Below are 13,638 nucleotides of genomic sequence, written 5' to 3'. Positions count from 1 at the left end.
CACTTGAACAGTTTCTGTATGAGCCATAAAACAAACTTAACCACAGTGTATATATATCATCACTCCCGAATATTTCCTTAGGATCGGTATACATTTGGCAAAAGTCCTTTAATAGTTTGTATTTTGTTTTAAATATTTTTGAGGGATTCCTTAGTGCTTAGGTCTAGGCTCTTCTCTAACTATCCCAAAACTTTTCTTTGTGTCTAGTTGTCGGTGTACTCACCTATCGAGCAATGCGAACATAAATATTAATTTTACGGGCTACTGGATTTAAAAAAACCCTAAGATATTTATAAGAGGAAAACTAACCATTCCGATCGTATTTCAAATAAATCCAAATAACGATTTTATATTTTCAAACCATATTTATTATATTTTATTAGTACATTACATTTTATAATTTCACAAACGATTTAAAAATAAATATTTTATAATAATAGTCCTTTAAAAGTTATAATAGCCCAGCACATAACGTATTGAATCATTGTATCGCACCTAAAAATACTTCTACTGACACGCTCCTTTGTATACATATGAATTTCACCATGTCCCCGAATTGGTCATCATTTACTTGATCTAAAACCATAAATGAGTAATATTGTATATGTAAGGTGTTATAATCTATGCTAGGTTCATGACCTAAGTAGGTTTTTTGTGAAAAAGTTAATCTCTATGCTAATAAAGATAAATAAAAAGCTTTGACTAAAGTGAGTTTTATAATATAATAAATTTCAGGAATATTTACATATTTTAGACTACTATCGTAAGAAGTGGTTCTATGAAAAATATTTATAACGTTTTATGAAAAAAAGTAATATTTAAAAGTTTCATTTTTTGTAGTTGCGAATAAGAAATACTCCCTAAAACCACTGACTCACAGTTTCGCATCAAATTCAGAGAAAGCTTTTATTAAATGATAAATGTAATATATTTAATGGTTACTTAAGTCATCTGGAGTATATGTTCTTTCTCTCATATAATTTGCCACATTACTGTCACAATTTAACATTGACGATAATTCCATCGTAGTAAGTAGACCTGTATGACCTGGCTTACTGTTGAAACGTTTTATAGCACTGTCTATAGCCTGAAAAGTATTGAAAGGCATTAAAAATTATATTTTAATATAATGTAACATCTTTAAAAGTATGTAAATTTAGGAACTATAATGGTTGACAAGATTTTAGAAAATAAATAGAAACTATTTGCTCAAATATTTCGAGATAATGATATATTCTGGTTCATCTTACATAAGTTACCATCATATAAATAATATGCAGTATCTTACAAAAAGTTATCCTAAAAATTTTTTTTGTAATAACTTTGTCAAAATATTATGTATTTCAAAACGTTAGCCAAATAATTAAATAATTGGACAGTTAAAAAAATCAGTTTTCAAATAATTACTAGCTTAACCTTATTTATGTTTTAAATTTATATTTAAATATAATATCATTTAAATGAATTTCTAACATTATAATTTGATTACGACATTTTAGAAAAATATAACAAATTGGATGATATTACCCCTTACGATAAATAAAACTAAATGAGATAATTTTTTAGTTTAAACATAATAATTAATATTAATATTAATATATTAACTAGCGTTCGCAATTTCCGTTTTAAAAAACAACAACATTATTCTAAAAAAACAATTACAATAGGGCAAGTAGCCTTTTACATTGGTTTGTCTGCAATCACACAACACACTAGCCAGTTTTATGTGAAATGAAAATAGAAAATTAACCAAAGTAACTTATTCAAAGTTAATGTAATAATAATTATTTAATTTATTTAAAAAAATAAAATCCTGATAACACAACGATAAATTCACTCATAGGTCTTCTGGAAAAAGTTATTTATACTATACTATCTATTATTAACAATGCAATACAAGAGCCAATTGTCTATTTGACAGTTTGCCTACATTCAGTATTGTGTAAAACCTTATTTGAATAATATTTCTAAAATTATGCTTACAAGTTGATCAGTTAAAAATTCTGCTACTGTCGTGTTCTTTTGTACGCAAATGAATCTCACGATAAGGCCGAATAGTTCAATATTTACACAGTCTAAGACAAACAATGAATAGGTAATACTATTGATGTTTAGTCATTACAATGTATGTTAGGTATAATGTTATAATATATACAGCAGTTGCACAATATCCAGGAAAATGATTAAAGAATCAAAGTTATACTACTCAGTACCCACCATACATCAGCCCAAAACATTAGAGTGAAAGTTACTTTATTGACTTAGATAGTCAATGTAGATCATAACACATTTTTTCTCTTTTACACTTGGCCAGAATAACTCTTAATACCCAAATTGTAATAAAAAATTAAAAACTAATTTATTTGAAAAATAGTTATTAAACATATTTGTTGACAGATAAAGAGCTGTGAAATGTTGTTTGAAGGGAAAACACTAAATTGTTTAATATAGATATAAGTGAATAGTATATGATTTAGTTTTTATAATATAACCTGAACAAATTCTGATTGAAATTGGCAGTATTTTGATTTTCTGATATGACTATGTCACCGTTCTCGATCGATACAACGTTTATTTTTAAAAACAATTTTTTATACTGTAAAAAAGGCATAAATTAAATTTAAATGTTTGCTATTGGCCTTTTTTATTACAAGTTTAAAACCAGTTAAGCTAATAGTAGTTAATGCAAATAATGTAAAATTTGGCTTAGTAACTTTTTTATAACTGTTCATAATGTATTAATAAGCAAACTCGTATGTAATTTCCTACAAAAAATGTTGACAAAAGTGAGTTTTATAATATGAATAATTTTACTACTTTTTACATTTTCCAGACTACAGTGATAAGATTTTATTAAGAATAATATTTATCATGTTTTATAAAAAAAAAAAGTAAAATTTATAAGTTTCATTTTTTTTTTTTGCGAATAAAAATACTTCCTAGAACCTCCTGCCTCAAAGCTTTGCATCAATTCTAGAGAAAGCTTTTATTACATAAAAAATATAGTAAATCAAAAGGTTACCTAAGTGGTCATCTGGCACATGATTAAATCCTTTGTAAAAACCCACATAATTTTTATATTTGTCGCCCAGAAGATGCAATAATTGAGTCGTAGTAAGTTCAATGTCCCGTCTAGTATTTCGGTTACTACGAGCAACAAAATTCTGTATAGCAATATTGTCTTTAACCTGTAAAGCATTAAAACGCATCATTAAAAATTATAGCTGGATATAACACATAGTCTTTAAAGATAAGTAAATTTATGCGCAATAAATGTTGTAAATATATTATAAACTTTTCAATAACTTTTAATATGTTTTTTATTTATTTGTTATCTAGATGATTATTTAGATAACATATTATTTGAATGATTGCTATAACAAAGCTTGCTACCAAATTCTAGGTAAAATTGAAAAAATGTACATACAAGGGGAACTAAATAAAAAATGAAATAGAAAATGTATTAGACATAATTTTAATTTAAAAAAAAAAAAAATACAATTTACAATATGATAACCGTTTGCATGATTCTTACCTCATCGGCTGCAGTAGTTCTGAACGCAACAGTTTGAACCAAGCAGTTTATAGTAAAACCCAAAACCAAAATGTATTTTATATTCATATTCTGTTTTTTTGTAATTTTTAATACTTTAAAATACGTGTTTTAATTTCAGTTAAAAACTATAAAAGTGATTTTATTATCGATTTGTAAGTTGTATTTATAGTGCATTCATGAAGAATAATAAGCTAATAATGTAAATAATATTTTATCATACAACAGTATGTTTTTAAGAATTTTAGTTTGCTGTAGAACGCTTTTGCTATTTTGTAAACAATACTTTAGCGTAAAGTAAAGTAAAACATATTTTTATGCCGGAGAATTATTTTGATAAAAAACAAGTTTTACCATAATAATGTATATTTTATTGGGTGTAAATAGTAGAACATTTTTTATAGGATAAAAACAATCATCAAAATAATAATTTCAAAATACATTGTTATGTCATACATTGATTATCTAGATATTAATTTAAAAATTAAAAGAATTTTGATTGATATACTGTGCCTATTGGCAATCCATTGCATTCCAATTAAAAATGTCTCTTATATAAACGAATTTCCTATGCTCATAAATTTTTGCTCAATCCAACCATTATCAAATTTTTTGGGGTTTTCCGATTTTAAGGGTGAGGAATGTTTATACCATAAGAACAAATCATTTAGTAAGTATACATTTCCATAGTAATATAATATAGATATTATCTACAAAATCATGCTTTACTTGTAACGCTGTTGTGGCTTATAATAATATAAAAGTTGACAATATTTACAATAACCTACGTGTGTACATTACAACCTTTGGTGTTTTTGTACCTACACGAGCTATGGATGTAAGCTACGAGAAAAAATATGTTTTGAAAATGTTTATTACAATTTAATTTATTTAAAAAAAATACCATATCGTGTTGGATTTGGCAGCGAAATTGCTTTTTATATATTTTACCTTATTTTACATTGATATAATATGCTGCTTCGAAATTATAAATAAGTAGTTTATCGTGGGTACAGATACGAAACAAACAAAGTACATCAGCGTAAACCTAACTTTTCGCTCCTCATCAAAGCTGAAAACAGAATATGTTTTTATGATTCATACCATAATATTGACAAGACATACTAGATGAAAAACTTTTTTAAATTTGGTTTTAAACTAACCACATATTTTCTATACTTGATATTTTATATTGAAAAAATAGTACATCTCTTACTTTTATAAAACCGTAATAAAATATTTTCTAAGTAATAGTAACATGATAATTGGATGATTATTTTTTTATATCATAACATGGATCGTGGAAATGATTAAGCTTGATTAATAGTATAGAATAATTTTTAAACAAGTAATAAAAATGCAAATTCAATTTTTTCTTTATATTGCACAAAAATAGTACGAAAATGTACTATTGAAAATTATTATAATTAAAGCCTCTAAACATCACACTAATGTGCTAACATTCACACAATAATTATAATTATAATTTAAACTATGGAGTACAAACGATTGAAACATGAATCGTCGACCATTCCAACAAAATATAACAAGACTTTGTATTATTTGGTCCACTACGTTTTTGCAAAAAGAAAAAAAATACCAGTACAGTGGGGTCGGGGCATAGTGGGGACGGAGCATAGTTGGGTCGGGGCATAGTGGGGTCAAAGGTTTACAGGAATTTTTAAATCTAAAAGTGACAAAATCACTTTCGAAAAAACGCTTCGATGCAAATCGGTAGTTAGTATTTTCAAGCCAGTACAGTCCAAACCAAGCACAATATAAACCAGCAAAGTTAAAAAGTTTTAAATTAAGGTTCTGTATTTATAAATGAGCATCAAAGCGTTAATTTAAAAGTGATTTTATTCAATTTTATCACTTTTATTTATAATAATTCCTGTAGACCTGTGCCCTCTCCGTTTCCTTATTACTTTGATTACATTATGCCACTTTCAAATTAACGCTTTGATGCTCATTTGTAAATACAGAACCTTAATTTAAAATTTTCTAACTTTGCTGGTTTATATTGTGCTTGGTTTGGACTGTACTGGCTTGAAAATACTAACTACCGATTTGCATCGAAGCGTTTTTTCGAAAGTGATTTTATCACTTTCAGGTTAAAAAATTCCTGTAAACCTGTGACCTCCCCGTCCCCACTATGCCCCGACCCCACTGTACTGGTTTTTTTATGTCTGCTTTGGCACACAACCGGAAAAATCGTCAGCGTTACCAAAAAACCTAACGAAAATTTATCCTTTTATCATTATATATGATGGGGATGGAGATAGGGATGGGAGTTGGGATGGGGTTAGGGGTTGGGATATTATGTGTTGTTTTCACAACGAACAAACTTGAATGAATGGTTAAATTGATTCCAAATAACTAACCAATTGAATGTTTTGCCAATAAACCGATTAAGGTCAATTATTAAGAAACTTTTGGCCACAACATAAAATTAATCATCACCTACTATTCGAGTACCGTGATTAACATTGTTACAAACCAAGTGTTTATTTTGGGTTAGCAACGAAAATCATTTCTAATGGTATCAAGGCTTATTTATTATTACAATGTAATTTTATGATACCTATTCAAAATAATTAATATATAAAATATTGGAAAATAATTTTATACAACGTTAACCAAAATTGTTTTTTGCTACTGAAATATTTTATCCGGCTCTGTTGTTTTTTAGAACATGTACGTTCTGCTATTTAATATTAACTTTGTATTTTTTGGAGAGGTACTGAGTCACATTAATTTATAGGTAACACAAGATACAACTTGTGCCCAATATGTTTTGTTATTTGAACGGGTTGCTTTTAAAAAGAAACTTATTCAACAATGGTTTTATGACTTAAACCTCGGTATAATAATATATTTAACATTTTGATTTATTGTGCTAAAACAATATCAGGAATATTTGAAATATTTGACAATAATTTCTTGTAACGCTAACCAAAATTATTATATGCTAACGAAATGTTTTATCCGGCACAAGTATTTTTTTGAAATATGAACGTTCTGTTATTTTCAAATAACATTGCCATTTGCGTCATACAGTGTTTCTCTATAGTTTGAAAAACATTTGTTAAATAATGTGTATTAAATTTATTTCAATATTTTTTTGGTACAAACAATTTCCAAATAAAGTAATTGTAAATGATTTTAAAAAGAAAAACTAAAAATTAGAATTATTTTATGAAAGAAAAGTTTCTTATTTTAAATAAAATAACTGTGGGTATATAACAAATTAAGGGCTGCAGGGAAAAAAGATCAATGTCAATTTTTGTTAATCCTGAGAAAATCATTTTTTTAATTTCAAAACATAATACATTATTTCTATTAATTAATTTACATATATGTAGCTAAGTTGCCTACACTCGACCCCGTTTTTTAAACAGGTGCGTTTCATGTCGACTTTAAATAGTTCAAACCGAAGTCGAATTCAAACCTATCCTAACCGCTTCGTCGGGTGTTGTATCTCCGACCACAGACTGAAATACCAACAATTTTATGGTAAAAGCTAAAATCAAAAATGTATTTGTGTTGGCATATTAGTATAAAAAGTAAAGACCGCTTTACATATATTTAAATCATATAATTTAATAAAATATAAAAGTAATTAAAATATAAGATGAGCAATGGCATATACAAAATGAATTCATAACCACTCTTAAAACGATGGCTTTGAGATTCGTCTTGGTAATCCTAAACTATATGAAAAAAAACAGTCAGTACCTATTTTTACAATTAAGAAATATGGTAAGTATTGGTAAATTGAATGGTTTGTACACTGGGCAACACTATAAGCAAATTATTACTTTTGTGACTAATTTCTCTTCTTGTGTTGATCAGTCAAATGATCTTTTAATGAGTTAATAACTCGAAAAATGACCATTGGGCTTATCGAACAATCTCCCAGTTAGATAAATACATTAAAAGTGTAATTAGTTCACTAAAAAAAAATTACATCCGGTAACAGCGAAATTGCCACATTGTCTATCCATTTGGAGGAAGAGGATTACGGCCATGTGAAGATGATAAATGAAATAATTAAAAAATATCACATCACGTATGAATTACTGTAACGTTCGGATCTTAACGTTTTAAAAGACGCTAGTATATATTTTTCGAATATATAAAGAAAATAACAGCTAATATTGGAGTAATGAACACACATTATTTCGTCTCAAGATATCTGACTCCCATAAAAGATTAGTTAAAATGGAAAAAAATTTGAATCAATTTAACTTTTAAATAAATTTAAAAAATCGTTTATTTTTAGTTGGATTTAAATTATGGTTCAAGTCTTTTTTTCAATTTTTAATTTTTTTCATTGTCAATATCTACTTATAGTTTATATAAATAATCATATAATAATTTTAATACTTTCGAACAATGATTTTAAAAAAAAATGTTTGTTATAGTTAAAGATTATATCCATAGCTCAATTTTTTGTGTTATTGCTTAACACAGTTTTTAGGCTGACTTTTTTGGCAGGCGGTCTGGAACTTCTTTCTTTTCTGCCGAGTTCTCTCATTCCCATCACCTACATAACTCCTACAGGATCTGGTTAAGAGTTAAGTAATTATAAAAGAGCAGTGTTGCTCATCAAAGTATATAGTATAAAATATCGTCGTTTCGTACTAGTTGTGCTGTATAAATTGAAACGTTGGTAGGCGACAAAGAGAGTTTGATAATTTTTTTTAATATCCCAATTGACTCTCCAGATTTGCTATCTCAACTTTCTTTATCAGTTCCATCTTTTAATTCAAGGCATCCTAATACGTTTAAAATAAAATTCCATGCAACTAAAATTGGGTATGCAAGCCCCTCAATCGTGCTTCGCATCATTTTAATAATTTGTCCGATGATGATTTATTTTACAATACTTTACCTTAAATTTTAAGAAAATTTTACTATTTGTACTTTAAATAATTCCAAATAACAATTTTTTATTTTAAAACCATATTTATTAAAGTATTGAATCATTAATAATTAATTAAAACATTTTCTACGGACACTTCTGTTTGTATGCAAATGAATTTCACAATATCCCCGAATAGACCATCATTTACTTGATCTAAACCCATCAATAAACAATATTATAGATGTTAGGTGTTATAATCTATGCTATGTTTATGACCTAAGTAGTTTTTAAAATGCCAGATTTTTTAATGCTATAAGGCATTAAAAAATACAGCTTAATATATAATATTTTAATATTAATTTAAAAAAAATTAAATACATAAGACACAAAGAAAAATTTACTGAAAGGTCTTCTTAAAAAAATGATTTGCTTTATACTATTTGTTATTAACAAGAGCAAATTGTCTATTTCACAGTTGGCCTACATTAAGAATTGTGTAAAATCGTATTCGATAATATTTCTAACATTATGCTTACAATTAGTTTATTTAAAAATTCTGGTATTGTCGTGTTCTTTTTTCCGCAAATGTATTGCACAATATTCCTGAATAGAGCAATATTTACATGGTCTAAAACAATCAATGAATAATACTATTGATGATAGGTCGTTATAACTTATAATATATATATTAGGTGAAAGCTTTTATTGATAAATGATAAATGTAGTAAATTCAATGGTTACTTAAGTCGTTTGTAGTCATACTCTTTTCCCTGAGATAATTTTTCACATAATTTACATAGTTCTCGCCCAGAATATTCAATAATTGAGCCGTAGTAAGAGCAGTTTCCCGACCTGAATGTTGATTGAAGTGTATTATAAAATTGGCTATAGCCTGTAAATTATTGAAACACGCCATAAAAATGATAGCTTAAATTTAAAAAAGCGCTGTAATTGTTGATAAGATTTTATAAAATAAATTAGAACTATTGGCCTAAACATTTTGGTTGCCTATAATCAGAATTGTGTAAATTATTTTTCGAATAATATTTTAAAACAATTTTCTTACAATTGGTTTCCTTAAAAATTCTTGTACTGTATTGTTCTCTATTCCGCAAATGCAACCCACGATAATCCTGAATAGAACATTATTTACATAGTCTAAAACAAACAATGAATAGGTATTTCTATTGATGTTAAGTCATTACAATGTATGTTAGGTATGTGAAAGTAAATTCATTAACAATCTACATAACACATTTTTCCTCTTTTACACTTGGCCAGAGTAACTCTTAATACCTAAATTGTAATTAAAAAATACAACCAACTTATTTGAAAAATAGTTAATAAAAATATTTTTTGACAGATATAAGAGCTATGGAATGTTATATGAGTAATTATTATTTAGTCAGCGGGACACCATACTAGGAAAACACTAAATTATTTAATATTGTTTTAAATGATTAGTATATGATTTAGTTTTAATAATATAACCTCAACAAATTCTTAATAAATTTAGCAATATTTTGATTTTCTGATATGACCATGTTAACGTTCTCGAACGATACAGCGTTTATTTTTGTAAACAGTTTTTTATATTGTAAAAAAGGCATAAATTAAATTTAAATGTTTGCCTATTGGCCTTTTTTATTACAAGTTTAAAACCAGTTAAACTAATAGTAGTTAATGCAAATAATGTAAAATTTGGCTTGGTAACCTTTTTACAGCTGTTTATAATGTATTAACAAGCAAACTCGTATGTAATTTCCCACGAAAAATTTTGACAAAAGTGAGTTTTATATTATGAATCTTTATACTAATTTTTATATTTTCCGGACTACAGTGATACGATTTTGCTTTAGAATAATATTTATCATGTTTTATATAAAAAAAAAGTAAGATGTAAAAGTTTCATTTTTTTTTTATGCGTATGATAATACTTTCAAACATCACCTGACTCATTGATCGCATATAATTCACAGAAAGTTTTTTCTTATATGATAAATGTAGTAAATTGAATGATTACTTAAGTCGTTTTTTTTTATACGATTTGTTGCAACACAAATATTCACACAATTTACATAGTTGTCGCCCAGAATATTCAATAATTGAGCCGTAGTAAGAGCAGTTTCCTGGCCTGAATATTGGTTGATGCTTACTACATAATTTTCTATAGCCTGAAAAGCATTAACCCACGTCATTAAAAATTATAGGTTATCTAAAAAACGTTTTAAAAGGTATGTAAATTTAAGCGCTATAATTGTTATAAATATAGTATACATTTTTCGTAAAACTTGTATATACTGTTTATTTTTATATGTTATCTAGATGATTATTTAGAAAACATATTATTTGAATGATGCACATCTCTGCTTACAATAACAAAACTTGCTACCAAATTCTAGGTAAAATTAAAAAACTTTACAATTAAGGGGAACTTAATAAAAAAAATATATTAACCATATTTTTAATTAAAAAAAAAAGAAAATACAATTTACAAGATGATAACCGTTTATTCAGTTTGCATGATGCTTACCACGTCATCGGTACTGTACGCAACAGTTTGAACCAAGAATTTTATAGTAAAACACAAAACCAAAATGTATTTCATATTCATATTCTGTTTTTTTGTAATCTGCTTTATTACTTTAAAAAACGTGTTTAAATTTCAATTAAATAAGATAAAAGTGATTTTCTTGCCGATTGGTATTAAAGTCCATTCTCGAAGAATAATATGGTGGTTTATAATAATATAAAGTTGACAATATTTACAATTACCTACGTATGTTAAGGTGTTTTTTTATGTGTATGTTTTGTTAAAGTATTAACAAAAAAACATGGTAAAACACATCTTCGCATCTTAACACACATTTTCGCATCTCATTAAAGCTGAAAACAGCTTTGTTTGTTTTTTTGTGATTCATACTATAATATTGACAAAACATACCAGACGAATACATTTTTTAAGTTTGATTGTAAACTAACAACATTTTTCTATAATTTATATTTTATATTGAAAAAATATTACATCTATCACTTTTATAAAACCGTAATGACATATTTTTTGAGCAAAAACTAACAAGATAATCGGATTTTACTCCGAAAGTCGCTCTTTTATTATATCATAACATTAAGTCGTGAGAATGATTAGGCTTGATTAATAGTATAGAATGATTTTTAAACAAAAAATCAAAATACAAATTATATTTTTCCTCCCAACCTTTTCTTGACAGCAACTTTTGAACTTTGAATAGTAACGTATATATTTTTAAAACTTTTTAAATTAAGAATAATGTACTAAAAATGTTGACTGGTCGATAACCAGTTTCGGATGACTATTTTTGAAGTTTCAAGTTCAGGACAGAAGGAAAGGTGGAGTGTAGTATAATTTTTATCAGCGCGCATTTCCCAACCGCGCTTCCCCTCCTATCCTAACTTTTAAACTCTTATAATTTCAAAAACAGTGGTCCAAAACTGGTTATCGACCAGTCAAAATCTGTAGTACGTTATTCTAAATTTAAAAAGTTATTGAAATATATTATCGGTAACATTTAAAAGTTTCAAAAACCGCTATCAAAAAAAAACCAAACAGGAGGGGGCAATAAAATTTAAAAATTGAGATCACATTGTACAAAAACAACATAGAAAAAAAAATGTGGCGGAGGTTTGACATTATGAGCTTTTATACATTTAAGAAAAAATATATAAAGACGAGTTTATTTTTTTTATTAGACACATATTTATAATGATAAATTGAACTAAAGACACGACTTGGATAAATCTATATTAAATATTATAATTTCCCATTTTATTTTTTTTATTCTTATGAACTTTTTTAAAACTTATGATCATTTAATTTAATTATAATGTCAACGCTATTATCTCTAATGTAATTATGTAGTAAAGTTATTATGAAAAATAATGTAATTATAAACTCTAAAACTACTTAAGTTTTATGACTTTTATTTTTAATATTTTTATTTTATTATTTTACGAAGCTAGGAGATTTTTGAATACCATACGTTCTATATTTTAATATACATTTATTTACTATTAAACATGATCTGTTTTAAGTATGAAGCCGTTTATTCTATTAGTTAAAAACCAATGTAGAAATTTGTGTGTGTAGTACGCCTTTGTTGAATAAACGGCATTAAATAATGGTTTAATATTAAAATACAATTGTAATTAATTGTTTAAATAGCTCATTGGAATGAATCACGATCGCTAGTATAATATCATAGATTTGGTCCAAGTATAATATTTTAAGAATAAATTGTTTATACATATACCTACTTCAGAATGTCTAATAATATAAATAAGACATGTATGTGTGTGGATCATTTTATTGTTTAAATATATTCATAAAACAATTTTCGGTCTAAAATCAGATAACCTTGAAATGTACTTTAATTTTAGAAATAATATTTTCTATGAATGGAATAAAGCCAATACGTTGTTTAGTTATTTATTTAATTTATTAAATTTGTTATTATTATTATTTTTTAGTTTTTTCATGTTGTTGAATACTTAAACTTGAATACAATGTGTAATACAACAAAAACTCGCGTTTGCTTTATAATAGTGGTAGATTAAGGTCATGTTGATCGCTAAAGTAGGTAATTGATAGTGAACACAATAACCCCAGTGACTTTTGTGCCCAGATGGCATGTGCTATTTGCATGTATTTTACAAATATTTAACAAATTACATAATACCTAACTATTTAAACATTCGATCGATGATTATTTTATTATTTCATAATATATTGTTATTTGAAATTAAAATAATTATGCAAACGGTTGATTATTAATAATTTTATTGTATCACATAGATGATGGTATGCATACCATTGCGGTTTGAAAATTGATAAGTTTGTAATACTAATACTTATTAGTTATTTAAAATTTTCCATTCTCACTAAACAAATGCTGAGTTTATTTTACATAATTAAAATTACAAACAACCAAGCTGGCGTATCTTTGTACTTATTATTATTCTTAGTTAAAACTATCATGGTTATTAAGCACCTACTACAAATGTTGAAAACAATATAGACTATGAATACATATTATTATAAATAAAACACTAGCTGTTGTACAGCAGTTTTGATTAGATGACACAAAATATAAGGCAATCTATCAATTAATTCCAAAATTATTTTATCCTTGACACTGTAATGCGTGTTCTACTTAATGTCTAAACATTTTGTTTTAAA

At 26.3% G+C, this 13,638-nt stretch overlaps 2 protein-coding genes across 2 annotated transcripts; both read right to left on the bottom strand.

The window, feature by feature from the left end:
* Positions 1-445: 445 nt before the first annotated feature.
* LOC126844085 (uncharacterized) lies at positions 446-3,654 on the bottom strand. Its single transcript, XM_050581942.1, has 5 exons — positions 3,536-3,654; positions 3,023-3,188; positions 1,984-2,075; positions 943-1,087; positions 446-576 (listed from the first exon to the last, which is right to left on the bottom strand). The coding sequence occupies exons 1-5, from the start codon at positions 3,620-3,622 to the stop codon at positions 482-484; spliced, it is 585 nt and encodes a 194-aa protein (XP_050437899.1). The 5' UTR covers positions 3,623-3,654; the 3' UTR covers positions 446-481.
* A 4,869-nt stretch (positions 3,655-8,523) lies between these two features.
* On the bottom strand, positions 8,524-11,161 carry LOC126844094 (uncharacterized). The gene is made up of 6 exons (XM_050581955.1): positions 10,957-11,161; positions 10,447-10,597; positions 9,490-9,581; positions 9,165-9,315; positions 8,960-9,051; positions 8,524-8,636 (listed from the first exon to the last, which is right to left on the bottom strand). Exons 1-6 carry the CDS (start codon positions 11,035-11,037, stop codon positions 8,628-8,630), a joined length of 576 nt encoding a protein of 191 aa, XP_050437912.1. The 5' UTR covers positions 11,038-11,161; the 3' UTR covers positions 8,524-8,627.
* Between the last annotated feature and the right edge of the window lie 2,477 nt (positions 11,162-13,638).

Source organism: Adelges cooleyi, unplaced genomic scaffold, assembly GCF_023614345.1.
Source record: "Adelges cooleyi isolate 19-005CV unplaced genomic scaffold, UGA_ACOO_1.1 ACOO_flye_CR_arks_rails_tigmint_CR_PRNA_108, whole genome shotgun sequence".
Lineage (NCBI taxonomy): Eukaryota > Metazoa > Arthropoda > Insecta > Hemiptera > Adelgidae > Adelges > Adelges cooleyi.
The sequence above is the reverse complement of the archived record's forward strand: the minus strand, read 5'-3'. Positions and strand labels throughout refer to the sequence as shown.

Excerpts from the sequence above, each read along its gene's own strand:
- LOC126844085 (XM_050581942.1), bottom strand. The coding sequence starts at position 3,622 with ATGAATATAAAATACATTTTGGTTTTGGGTTTTACTATAAACTGCTTG. Across the intron at positions 3,189-3,535 it reads GAACTACTGCAGCCGATGAG|GTTAAAGACAATATTGCTAT; the intron begins GTAAGAATCATG and ends AATGCTTTACAG. Across the intron at positions 1,088-1,983 it reads AATTTTTAACTGATCAACTT|GCTATAGACAGTGCTATAAA; the intron begins GTAAGCATAATT and ends AATACTTTTCAG.
- LOC126844094 (XM_050581955.1), bottom strand. The coding sequence starts at position 11,037 with ATGAATATGAAATACATTTTGGTTTTGTGTTTTACTATAAAATTCTTG. Across the intron at positions 10,598-10,956 it reads CGTACAGTACCGATGACGTG|GCTATAGAAAATTATGTAGT; the intron begins GTAAGCATCATG and ends AATGCTTTTCAG. Across the intron at positions 9,052-9,164 it reads TATGACTACAAACGACTTAA|ACCATGTAAATATTGCTCTA; the intron begins GTAACCATTGAA and ends TGATTGTTTTAG.